The sequence below is a fragment of the Centruroides vittatus genome, unplaced genomic scaffold, assembly GCF_030686945.1.
Source record: "Centruroides vittatus isolate TY-2023 unplaced genomic scaffold, ASM3068694v2 contig_817, whole genome shotgun sequence".
NCBI classification, from domain to species: domain Eukaryota; kingdom Metazoa; phylum Arthropoda; class Arachnida; order Scorpiones; family Buthidae; genus Centruroides; species Centruroides vittatus.
In genome coordinates, this window is record NW_027122532.1 from 3,383,010 (window position 1) to 3,396,739 (window position 13,730).

Genomic DNA, 13,730 nt, shown 5'->3' on the forward strand with positions numbered 1-13,730 from the left:
AGAAAGCGAATTATTATAGGGTATTTTAACTCGAATTTTTCGGCAAGCTAATTTTTAATAAAATTAAAAGGTTTATAACAATATCCACGATTACAATAAGCGGACTATTTGTATATAAAGATGTTCGCTTCAATGAGCGATTAGTCGGTCCCTTTAACGACACCGCAATTGTCCCGCTAATATCGTTGCAGAGTAAATTTTGAAGGTAAGTAATTGTTTAAATTTAACAGCCCTAATTTGGACTGTGCCGTTTTGCTCCGTTTACCAGCGAAACGGTATCAGATAACGTCGTCATGCCATTTTAATTTAATTTAATTGCTTCGTTTTAACTATACAGTTAGGCCTCCTACAACGCGGTACTTTTACAACGCGGTTTTGGGTATTTAGAAACGAATTATCCTTCACATAATAGAAAAATCGCGACGGATCACCTAAGTGCAGTGGAACTTGGTGGAACAAGCTCGGATCTCGAAATAAGGCCAGTCAAACATTCTCGAACAACTATAATAAGTGACGACGAGGACTGAATTTGAGCGTAACATTATGTTTCTTTTTTATTTTGACTCGAAATCAATCTTTTTAGTTTTTATATGATGTTGAATTTTATTTAAGCTTTTTATGTACATAAATTTAAAAAGGTGATGAAAATGTTACACCATAAAAGGCAGTTTTTCTCTTTTTAGCACCGAATCCCAGTTTTTGTATTAAGACATTTGACGATAGGGAAGCCGTGTTTCTGTAATAAGCCGACTTTCAGGGCAGGGCCGGATTTACATAAGGGCATTTGGGGCCTGTGCCCAGGGCCCCCACAAAACTAAAAATAATTTATGTTTAAACATAATTTTTTTTTCTATTACCGCGACAGCCTAGTGTGGCCTTATCACGAGGGCAACAGGCAGAGAAAACCAAACCCGAGAAAAAGTCTACGAAACATCGGAAAATTTCGGGAAAAAATTTCACATAGGTATTTTTCAGTTAAATTAAAATAATTAGTTTTACACAATAAAATATATGTACGTTTACAATAACCTTATTTTAAAATGAAATTTACAACTTCCTAGTTCAAATCTAATTGAAAGTACAGTATTTTGTGTAAATTTTCTAAATCATCAAATTTGCCTACTCTTAAAGGGGGATCCCCACCGAATTTGTGCCCAGGGCCCCTGGATCGGTAAATCCGGCCCTGTTTCAGGGGCAATCAATTAATTGCGCGTTAGGGCCCGTTCGTATTCGTTCGTTCGATAAGCCAGTAAAAACCGTACACTTCTTTAAATGTATTTTTAATAGATTATCCCAGGTACTTAATAAATAAGAAAGTTCAATATAATTACCTCCGTTATTACATTCAAGAATCGTCACTCGTCATAAATTTTATCGTGAAAATGTCGAAATATTTTGTCGACGTATTTATATTTAATTTAGGCATCGGTCTTTCTCTTTTAATAACGTTTTCTTTTTCATTATACGGTCTCGAGCCAAAACTTTTTTAAAGTAAATTTTTGAATCGCTAGCCACGATATAAGGGCTAAAATTAAAATTATCAGAAAAACTTACTCGGTAAAACAAAATGTGTGACGAATATACACGCCTAGTACAAAAAATTCTTCGATCGTACGAATATACTTTTAAAGAAACTTATAATTAAGTATAACTTTGCGAAGAAACGTACATAAAAATAACAAAATATTCTTTACTTTTTAAATCTTAAAACAATCCACTTAGTGAAATACTGTAGCTCCCTACCAGTGGCTGACGAATGGAATCGGAGACGGTCCGGGTAGGTGTGCGCGTGCCAAATCCCGAGGGTGCCGATACCGGTCGACGTCGAATGCCTCTTTTGTCGCGTCACTAGTATATCTCGAAGGACGCCACGGGGCTGTCGTAGATTTTAAACGTTTCTCGCCGTAGCCGTAGAAATCTAAATACGTTAAACTTAACGGATTGTCCGTCGTTCGTTTTCTAACTAATTGGTTTTAGGACCGAGTGTTGGCGGAAATTTCCAAAATTTACGACTTTTCGGTCACTCTCGTCGAACTGGAAAAATTTCTGTCTTTATTACGTCTAATATTACGAAGAGATCGGACCCCGCCGTACTCGGCGAGAGATCGGTTCGGTTAAGCTTCCGTTTAAGTAAAATTTCGGCTCTTTCGTCGGGGTTTTATATATGTTTCTAATTCCCTAATCGCTTAATTATTTAACTACTACTTAAGTAGAAATAAGTCGAAACCGGTTACTTTGTACCCGAATATCCGTAGTCTCGGGAAAAAAGTGGAAAGACAAATTTTTACGACAACGGATGTATAAATCGTAAATTTAAGGAAAATAAATTCTAGAGCTTTTTTTGTACCGTTGTACGTCTCGTTCGTTAAATTTGGTTGTAAACGATGCTGCCAAAGTAACGGTTAATTTTTTAACACTACTAGAATTGTACACGTTTTTTCTGCATCCGCTTACGGATGGGACGTACTAAATCGTAATATCACCGGTTTAACATCGAAATCCGTAAGTAATATAAGACGGGAGAGCGGAATAAACGCGGAATAAATATATCAAATATTTTAATGGATTTTTTTTTTAAACTCCCGTCAACTATACGGAACTATCGTAATAACGTGCCAGTAAACTCCTATCGGTCGGGTTAAGTTATAAATCTAGTGTATAGTGGACAACCTTTTTTATAACGCGGGCCGGAATAAATTTTACGTTATTTCCGCGGGCCGTAATAGTTAATTGTCTAGTTAATTGTGACTCGTAATTTTTTTAGTCTGCAAATACGAAATAAATAAATAAAAAGTTAATTACTACATTTATTTCTCTTATCGTTTTCGAAAATTACAAAGAATTGGAAAAATAACTATTAATTAGTTATTTTTCCAATTTAATAACTATTAAAGATCTCGCGGGCCGGATAGAAACTTTTCGCCGGCCGTAGCCGGCCCGCGGGCCGGGGGTTGCCCGCCGTCGATCTAGTCTACTGATGACTCGCGTAATCGGGTGAGGGCGGCCTAATATCTAGCGGGCGGGCGGCTAACGGCCCACAACCGCTCCGGGATATAAAGCTGTACTCTTTACGAGTGTGTCGCTTACCCGGTTTAGCCGGCTGAGCTAAACCGGGTGAGGTTGGTGCACTGTAAACCGCATGTGCTAATGCCTATATAATCTGGCTGATTAGAAACTGACCCGGTTTCGACATTCCTTCCGCCACCGAATTATTCGAATATACGATAGCGATCTTATCGTTTTTTTTCACACGTAGTATAGAAATTTGTAAAAGATACGTAATGCGGTTATAATAAAATATTAATTTTAATTAATGCGAAGTACGCTAAAATATGAACATTTTTATTTCATAAAATACGAGGGAAGGTCGTTGGAAGGTGGAATCGGCGCTTCCCTCGCTTCCGATGACGGCACGCCACTGTGCTACTGTAATCGCCCGTTATTTTCGTTCTAGAGACAACCGCTTCGGATTGGGCGGCGTTCCGATCGTCCGATGGGAAAAGTTGGCGAGAGTAGCGTTAGCGGGCGTGCATTTTAAACAATTATATGTAAAAACTTTTGACCGTTGTTTTCTTATCCGTTTCTATCGGGTTCGATACACCATTTTTCTCTTTAAAGATTATTTTTTTCATTTTGATTTCTGTACCATCGATATAGTTTCCAACAATGGAAACTGATCAAGTTTTGGTGTTATAGAGTACGGCAGTGGGGTGACAAACCTTTTCTAATTTTGTTAATGCCAAAATAATACATAATTGTGTAGGATGTTTACGTCGACATAAGTCGTATTAAATATTAAAATGTCTTCGAAAGAAACTTGAAAGACTGGTCAATTTTTTTAAACTACAGTATATAATTAGTTTATGAAAGTTTCGTTCTTATCAATAGAGGACGTGCACTTGACGTGACTCGACTCCCGTCAGAGTCGGTAGATTAACTGGTCTTTCGACTACCTATCTTCGCTAGTAGCTAAAATCAACTAGAGACAAATGTTACCACCAGGGGCATTGCAATCACTACAAGAGCGCTAGATCGCGCAGTGAGGTCGAATTTTTTTTTTAAATTGAAAGTTATATAACCTTTGAGTTCGCTTTCATAATTTTCTATGAATTTTACTATAAGAATGAAAAGGCTTTTATTTAAACCCAAAATTAGGTTTATGGATAAATAAATGACACTTAATAAAACATTAAACACCTTCCATCGCTGAGAAATGTTTATTTAATAAAGATTGATATTCAGTTAAATAAATGACAAGGAACAAAACTGAAATAATAGTACAATTATTAAATTGTGCTATTATGCCAATTTATTATACGTTAAAAATATATTATACATACAAACAAATTATATTACACATAATTATAATTATAATAATAACAATTATTATTATTTGCGCTATTAAAATTTACTTTAAGTGAGAAATTTTTCTATGTTTTTTACTTTCAATTGATGAAATAAATGATTGATTAATCGTTCGCGTGAAAAAATGCAATCGACAGGTAACAAAAAAGTGCAAAAATCTGGAGGTCAAGTAGGACTTGTGACCAGCATTGTGGCATCCTATCATCAATGTAACAGAACACTGATTTAATATAATATCCATTATTGAAAAATAAACATTCGTGTTTGGGTTTGTTAATTGTTCACATACTTTGCTTTCTGCCCAGTACATCAATTGGCAAAGCTTATAGCTTGGATATAACAAACCTCCTCGAGATTTGATGAATGTAAATGTCTTCTCTGGTGCAGCATCTTCGGGTTTTGCTGTTAATATATTTTTGCATTCATCACAACCAAGTGATGGCAGCAGATGACGAACAATGTAACCTCCTAAATAATGTAAAATAAACTTAAATGTTTCTGGTGCACAATAATCGTGATCTAATAATTCATTATCAGTAGGATCTCCACAGGGCAGGCTTGGATTACAAAGCAAATTTTGTAAATGTTCTTCCAATTGTTCTTGAACTTCCTTAAATGGTTTTTTTATGACTCTGAAGAAGATTTTTTAAAGTAACGAGGGAAGATCCGGGATCAGTTTGAACTGATGCTCGTTTGGGAGGACGAACCAAACTGTACACAGTCATCAGTCTATACAGGTATAAGAACTGTACTGTTGTGGGATGAGAATTGCTTCCACTTCCTTGTCTTATCATTCCAAAGAAACGCTAATTGAAAACAAAACATAAGTTAAGAGTTTAATACAAGATTATATAATCATTACACTAAGTCAGTTTTACCTCTAATGGGTCCTGATTAAAGCGAGCTGTCAAGATATAATATGAGTTTGGAAGCAATTGTTTAATAAGTGCTGAGATACTAGTTAGCGTCAAGCGTAGATTTTCTGCTGTCTGGTGGCTCAAAAATCCCTTTTGATCACTGCTTTCAATCTGTAATCTGAATGTTTCCCATCTATTTAACCATTCTAGAGATTCTTCAATAACCTATTTTAAATAAGTTGTTTATTAAAACATTTATAGTTTTTCCTAGTGAATCATTACTATTACTTTGAGATCATTTGAATCGTGTCTGATTCCATCCTGTGGCAATCTGCGATTTAAAGCATCAAAAAGAGCATTGATGCGACGTATGAAACTTATTGTAACATCTGCATTCTTTAGGCTAGCAACCTCACGCTGTTTATAAAACAGCATAGCATCAGCAAAAGTATTACTAAATATCTATAAAGAAATGAGATAAATAAAAGTATTCTTATCAAATCAGATTATATAAGTAAAAAAAAAAGTGTTACTTGAGCTGCCAGCAATACACTCATTCTCTGGAAGTTATTGGGATTAACATGTATTTCAGTTACTTTGGGACATGCCTTTAATCCCTTTGGTAATTTGGAATCTTCGTCAACAACTGCTTTAAAATGCTGTAATTCAACCCTTCCTTCAGGAAACTAAAAGTAAAAATGAAGAATAATGTAATGGCTTATATTATAAATTAGGTGAAAACACTTTATTTTCTTAGTTTTACCTGAAAGTATCTACTTTTCAAAAGATTGTTTCGCATACATTTTAAAATATGTGGTACATCAATAATTGCCAGTACTTGTCTATCTGCAGCAGGATTTGTAAATGAGCATTGTACATTATTTGTGTCTGCACAAATTCCTAAAGCTTTTAAAGCTGCTTTGTTTGTGCTGGCACTATCACAAACTATTGCATTGACTATTATACCACACTGCTCTAAATGAATAATTGCTTGCAAAATAAGTTTTGCAACAGTAGAACCTGGGACAGAGCTTTTTGAACAGAATGTGCCAATACATTGTACCCAACTAGCAAAGTGAGGTCTGAACATAAACTCTAGGCCATGATCACCTGCTGTAAATTCACTCTGTGGCAACACAGAATTATCACCACAATCAACAAGGCCAATCATTTCCCCAGTAGCTTTTGAAAGTTCTATATGTTTTTGAAGTGTAATTTCATCAAAAATTAAAACTCCCAGGCATTCTGTTTGTGGAATAGTCTCCAATTTTGACTTTAAAATAACAAAAAGATCTTCATCAAATCCAAATTTGGCATTAATGCCTCTGATATATTGATGCAGTGTAGACTGACAAGGTAAAGGCAAGTAATCATTATTTCTCAAAAATTCATAGACAGATGGTGACCTAATTTTTAAAAGCAAACAGTCAAGTAACCAATTAATGTCATATCTCATACCCTTTTTGCTTTTTATATGGCATGCTTTCAGCATGCGCTCTATTACAAGTTTCTGTCTCGGTGGTAAGGAATCGAGTTTATCAGCCGACAACTGTTTTATTTTAAGTTCAGCATTTTCTTGATGAAGCTTGAGATTTTCTGTTTGAAGAGTTTTCAGTTTCTTTCTTATAGATCATCTTTTGCTTTCTGCACCGATACAAATCCTCTTTGACTTTTAACAATTCAGACTGCAAAGCAGAGATTTTATTGACATATAACAGATCAGGATGCTGTGTAGTTGCTGCTTCGGATGTGGAGGGTTCTTCTATTTCATTTTCTACAGTTGTTACTTGAGAGTGTGTATCATGCAAATCTAATGATTGATAAAAAAATATTTAAAAAATCAGACAATTAATCTTAAAGTATTTATAAGAAAAGTTAGGCCACAGAGAGATAGCCCTGAGTGAATCACAGTGGGTCTCACAAACCCAGCTCAATCTTTAGTTAGCATTTTTTAAATATAAAATGTTCCTTAAAAATACTGAAAAAATGTATATTTTTCTAAACTTTTCGGCCCGATCAACATGAGATTAGAACGTTTTTTTTATTTGATTTTACTTAGACTAGATGTCTTAAGCTTCCAATCGAAAAATTTATATTAAAACACAGGGTCCGAGAGACCCACTGCAACTCAGGCAAGGGCAAAAAGTTACATGGCTCACTAAGGATTAAGATTACATAAAAAACATATAAATATTTACCTTTGGTATTGACTTTTCGGTATCTCTTCGTAGATGGTTCTTCATTTCTTGTGAGACATCGCGTTGATCAGTTTTTGAGGTACAGACTTACTAATGTACTTGGGACAATTAGGGAAGTTTGATGGATATGCATCTGACGTTAATGCCCAGCGATCTCGTGGAATTTCTACTTTCTCTCCATTTATAACATGGGAGTAGGTTTTTAAAATAAATCTACTCGCAAAATGTACGTCACAAACATAACATTTACTCGTTAGCTTCTTGTCGTCTCGTGGAATGCATCGCATCCACTTCTCAATCTTATAGCTAGGAACACGGAAGAAATGTCTCTTCTCGTTCGATGACTTATATCCTGCCTTGCATCCTGGCACAAAGCACGTTGGCATTTTTATGTAGCTAAAAAAACAATTATTATAGGTCGAAATCACTGAGTTCTGTATATCCAAAGCAAGAACAAGCCTCTTCTGCCAACAGTGGCGCCAACTAGCGGCAAAAATTGGCTCTAGCTAAGTTTGAACTATAAGTCGAAAGACCAGTTAATCTACCGACTCTGCTCCCGTCACAAGCGGGCGCCATGTTGGTTGCCGACCTCGATATCGCCATGTAACTCATATTTTTTAAAGTTTAATTTTAATTTATTACGGTCCATTGCGTAGTATTTGGTTGCGATTCCAACCGCGGAAAGCATAAAGATCGGTCGTTTTTCCGAATTCCGACGGTAATTCACCATCGAGATAAAAAAACCGAAGATCTTTTCCGGCAAAGGCGAACGGAATGGCTTTCCAGAATTAACAGGCAAAACTTTACCGATTCCTCTGTGACGGATAATAAACGTGTTTGCAATAAACATTTCATTTCAGGTAAATGTACATAATTGGTCTTGTTTTTGGTATTATTTTTTATAAATTGAGATTGCGTTACCTTGTAATTCGTATAGGAGAGAGTAGGGAACTGTGAGATGCTTTTCTTAATTCACGCTTTACTCCGGTTGTTTCACGATTATTTTAATCCTGAGAAAAATAATGGATGCCCCGTAGAAAACATTGGTGGGTCAGTCAAATATTATGTACCATCCATCTTTGAGAAAATTTTTCGTGGTCATAAAATCCTGTTCCCTTTAGAATGAATATGGTGACACACACAATTAACTTTTAATTTAAAGGTTACAAATAAAATGTAGAATTTTACTTAATATTTAAACTGAAGTAAAAGGTGCAACGAAAAGATAAATTTCTTTCCTCGATATCTCTTTCATACCTGGTACGTGTTCAGACAATGTTTTAAAGCCAAATTACAGAAGAAAAAAAATTAGTTAAATGGAACAATAATGTTTATTAAGAAACTAATATGCATTTACATTTTCTCAGACTGTTATGCCATAAAAGAACATATTAGAATGAATTACAAGGGCTAGTGATGGAAATACTTTCTGTAAAGTTACTTTCTTATTATAAATTTTGCTGTCTCACTGCTTCCTATTTTTCTCTACTTGTAAACACAAAAGTATATATGTATGTGAGCAAAACTTATTGTGAAACTATTTTTTATTTAAAGGAAAACCAGCAAAGCTGTATGATTTAGAATCTCCAGATTGGGCCCCAACTATAAACATGGGAGAAAGTAGCGGATCAAAGGAAGCAAGAGCAAGACAAGAACGATATGAACGTGCTACGAAAAGAAGAAAAAGTAGACAGTGTGAAAAAGTGCATCAAACTGAAGTTTCTTCCAATGAAGAAGTTTCAGAAAGCATTGTAAATTTAAAATCAGCTTCAGATTTGTGCAATAATGGAAAGAGTACTGTTTACTTGCAAACTGAGAACGAAAAAGGAGTTGCATCAATGTCGCAAACAGAACTTACTTCCATTATGATACATAATTTGGAACAGGAATGTGATGCACTTCGGAAAGAACTGGCAACATTAAAAGCAACAGCCACCATAAATGATTATTATTCACTTCAGTCATTTCAAGGAAATGATGAAAAAACAAGATTTTTTACAGGAATGGTAAACTTCAATGTCCTTCTGGCTGTATTTGACTTATGTTCTTCTGCTGTTCAACATTCAGAACAAAGCAAATTAACGCAGTTTCGGGAATTTTTGATGTGTTTGATGAGATTCAGAATGAGTTTATGTCATCAGGATCTTGCCTACAGGTTTCATGTTTCACGATCAACAGTTTCAAGAATCCTGGAAAAATGGACAAATGTTTTGTATGTTCGTTTGTCTGATTTAATTCACTGGCCAGATAGGGACATTTTACAGCAAACAATGCCTAGTGTATTTAAAAACTGCCTCGGAGAAAACATTGCCATAATAATAGATTGTTTTGAAATTTTTATTGATAGACCTTCATCATTAATCTCTAGAGCTCAGACTTGGTCACAATATAAACATCACAACACCATAAAATTTTTAATAGGAGTAACACCTCAAGGAACAGTATCATTTATTTCGGAACCATGGGGAGGTAGAGTTAGTGACCAATATTTAACTGAGCATTCTGGCTTTTTAAATTATCTCAATCCCGGTGATATTATTTTAGCCGACAGAGGGTTTAATATAGCTGACAGTGTAGGTTTCTATTGTGCAAAGCTTCTACTTCCAGCATACACAAGAGGAAAGAAACAACTTTCAGCTACAGATGTGATGCAGAGCAGAAAACTTTCACATCTGAGGATACACGTAGAAAGAGTAATTGGCCGCATCCGAAATCAATATAGAATCTTGCAGTCTACACTATCAATTGAACTGCTTACAGTTAGAACCAAAGATTCTGTAACAACAATTGAAAAAATTGTCACAATTTGTTGTGCTCTAATAAACTTATCGAACAGTGTAGTTCCATTTGATTAATAATTTTGTTATAACACAATTTGTTATTTGGGAGTGGAAATCTTTTGCCAACTGACAGTTCCAATAATATGTATAATAAATAAATTTTATTTATTAGTCAAATGAATTACAATATTTATTCAATACTGTAATACATTCTGGGTTTTTATTTTTTTTTGCTTAAAAGTGGCAATTTTTACATCAAACTAAACAATTTGCTGTACAGTAAAGTATTTTATTCTATAAAATTTATACATTTTCTGGATCTTTTCGTGGGAGTAGAGCTGGCTGGGAAGAAAATTTTTTTACAATTAGCTCTGGTAAAATACAGTGCACAAAAAAGGCTTTACTTTGTTGCACGATGCTTGCCCACAACAATTCGTCACGTGTAATGCGTTCAATGTAAATGGACTTTTTTGTCCAAACAACAAAATCACAATAACTAGCATTGCAAATAAACAGCTGAGTTTGAATTTGATAGTAGTACACACGATCTTTCTTTAGCGTGAATTTACTCACTTTATTTAGAAAGTTTGGAGGGTTTTCTTCTATATTTTCATCTCTCTTACACCATGGGCACTTAATTTCTATTAAACCTGCTCCACAGCAATTGCAATTTACAATTCCATCTGGTGTTGCACCAATGTAAGGCCAGGACGAATTTAAGTGAAGTCCACAAACTTTCATACTAAAATTTTCATGTTTTTTGTGTTGTAATCTTTTATACTCATCACAAGCAATTTGTTCATGTTCACAACCCCATGCAGTTGCAGCACTCCTAAAGGAGAATTCTTTAGGGAAACAAATTTTTTTAATTAACGAAACTGGTGGAGTCTCTATAACTGCTCTACACACACTTTTCATAACAAAAGCAGTTATTCTTCCCGATCTATGCACAAACCACAGCTTGCTTCTACTCTGTGCTTGTGTGTTTTCTTTAATAAATTCAATTTCTTCATCTGTCAGATGTAAAGTTTCAAACACTGTCCTACAGTGATTTAACAGCTGATCCAAGGTAAGGCAGCTTTTTTGGCATCAAATAAAGTTGTAAGTGGGTTCTTATGTAAAGTTGAATTGACATGGTTTGTGAAAGAATTACAGTAACCTGGCATCACTGACAAAATTGCAGCAGTTGGATTTATGAACAGAAATTTTGTTCAAAAACTGCTCAAGTTCTTTCTTACTTGGTTTGTTTATACAGGTATTCCAAGTTTTATCACTCGACAAATAAGGTTTTTGTATATTTTTTCTTCAAGGCATTGCCGTTTGCTTGCAGTTGCAGCTGACATAAAGTTTATTTTTCGTAGTGGTTTGTAACCACAATCTTTTACATGTGGCACAATCCAATTATTTGGTCGGTCAGTACATGTCTGGGAGCTCCTTATTTTAATTCCTTCTGCAATGGCAAAAAGAATAGCACCAACACGAGAGCAGGAGGAAGATTGTCCAGCCATGCAATTGCAATGCCCAGTTATCACCTCTCCATTTTTCTTCGCTAAAACCCACACTACTAAAGCTGGCTGCCGTAGATTTTGTGAGTGATTAACCTGTGTACAAAAACAATTGTAAGAAACTGTGCTATTTACTTCTAATAATATATTTAAACAATAATAGGTTATTAAATAATGCTTCTAGCCCACAACATAAATTAAGATTAAAGTAATAAGCCCTAATATTTCAAGCATCTCTGTATGGATGTATTTGGCTGATGTGGGGTCTTTATGCCTGAAATGTGCTGATGAGATGCTTGAAATTCATTCTACTAAAAATTTGATTGTGGTTAATTAAAGACTATTTTTTTGTAAAAATTTTGTCTATTTTGCTCCAGTCAATCCCTGATATAATAAATGTGGCTATAAAAAATTGGAGGGTTTATTAGGCTAATTAATTTAATCTTAATTAATAATAGGTTGTTAGACTTGCACAACACAAAACCACGGTGACAAAAGAAAAAATTTGATGGTAATTATAATTACAACTTAATCAACTTAAAATGTGACTAAATATAAAATTAAATTCATCTTTACATAATGCAGTTTATGTTACGAGAAATGGAAAGTCTCAAATGAAGATACGTACCTTTCCTACAAGCAAAATTAATCCTTACGAACGGCTCTTGATAAAATATCACGATGGATAAATCCGCTTGTCAAATAATTATGAGCATCGAGTGATTTGTATGCCTTCGGCTGATCCAGTGTGACAGCGTTAGTTGTTAAAACCAAATAATTTACTGTGTCTCTATGTTCTATAGTGGGCCACGTGGTTAAATCGTTGGAGGAAAAATCCGTTGGTTTCATTTCGTATGGATCCCATCCAATAAAAGAAATTTTCTTTTTATATTCTATCAAATCATTATCTTTTAAATCGGCTGCATAGCCAGGTAAGATGCCTTTCTTCCACGTTGACATAATAAGCGAACGAGCAGGGTAAAGTCAAATCAGCAACCAATATGGCAGATGATTGTTTTGGTGGGCGTGGCTGACGTTTATACGTGCTGCACCCCCTCTATTCGTTAATAATTAATATTATTTATATTATTTTGTACGGTCAAGCGGTCAAGGTGACAGCCTACCGCTTTGGGGGACCCGGAATCGAATCCAAACGAGTCGAAAAATCCCCAGGAATTTTCCGGGCGGTGGTCCGTCCGAATATGTCGGGTCCCCTCTCCCTCACCACTCAGCCACCGCACTGTGGGCCTGGCCGAGTCCATAATGGGCTTACTAAAAAAATGCCCTATTTGTGTCCATAAGAAAGTGTTAAAAAATATGAATGTTAACTCATTTATAATTAAACATTTAAAAAGCAGGCATATTTAGGAAATTAAAATAAATTCAAATTTGATTATCTTTTGTGCGAAACAACACCGAAACAATTTCTATAGTTATGAGACAAAATATAAACAAATCGCGATTAAAAACAATTGTAATGAAAGGTTCAAAAAATTTCAGACAAAAGTAATGCAAAATTAAATAAATACATAATAATTGATTCCAAGTAAAGATAATAATTAAATTTAAAAATAATACAACAACGAACAATTATTTATTGTGACATCATTACAATGCCAGGCTGCAATATTTAATCACTTATTTAATTTAAAATATATGCTCTCCACCTCAAATTAACAGTGACTTGCCCCCGTATAAATAGAAAAAACCTTGTAAAAATGATAGAACAATGCCTTTTATGTGATAATAAATTGTTTATATTTTTGCAACGGAATATATAAACTGTGCGGGAAGAACGTTCTCATAAATATTGCGTTTATAGAAAAATTAATAGAATTAACTTGGTTTATTTGGTTACGGTAACGCGACACGTGAGCGATCTGCCGAGAGAATGCATCCCGGGAAGACTTACGGGAAGCTGGACCCTATTTAGGCATTACAGACGTGGAGAAAATCCGGAAAACTTTTCCTTTAACAATAGAGTCGTGCCGGTCATCTATGTATCACCTTTTGGGGGAAAATATT

The 13,730-nt window shown here is 34.8% G+C and overlaps 1 protein-coding gene across 1 annotated transcript; it reads left to right on the top strand.

Annotated features, from left to right (window-relative positions):
• Nucleotides 1–8,163: 8,163 nt before the first annotated feature.
• LOC136982191 (uncharacterized) lies at nucleotides 8,164–10,276 on the top strand. Its single transcript, XM_067278623.1, has 2 exons — nucleotides 8,164–8,280; nucleotides 8,975–10,276. The coding sequence occupies exon 2, from the start codon at nucleotides 9,031–9,033 to the stop codon at nucleotides 10,273–10,275; it is 1,245 nt and encodes a 414-aa protein (XP_067134724.1). The 5' UTR covers nucleotides 8,164–8,280; nucleotides 8,975–9,030; the 3' UTR covers nucleotide 10,276.
• Nucleotides 10,277–13,730: the final 3,454 nt, after the last annotated feature.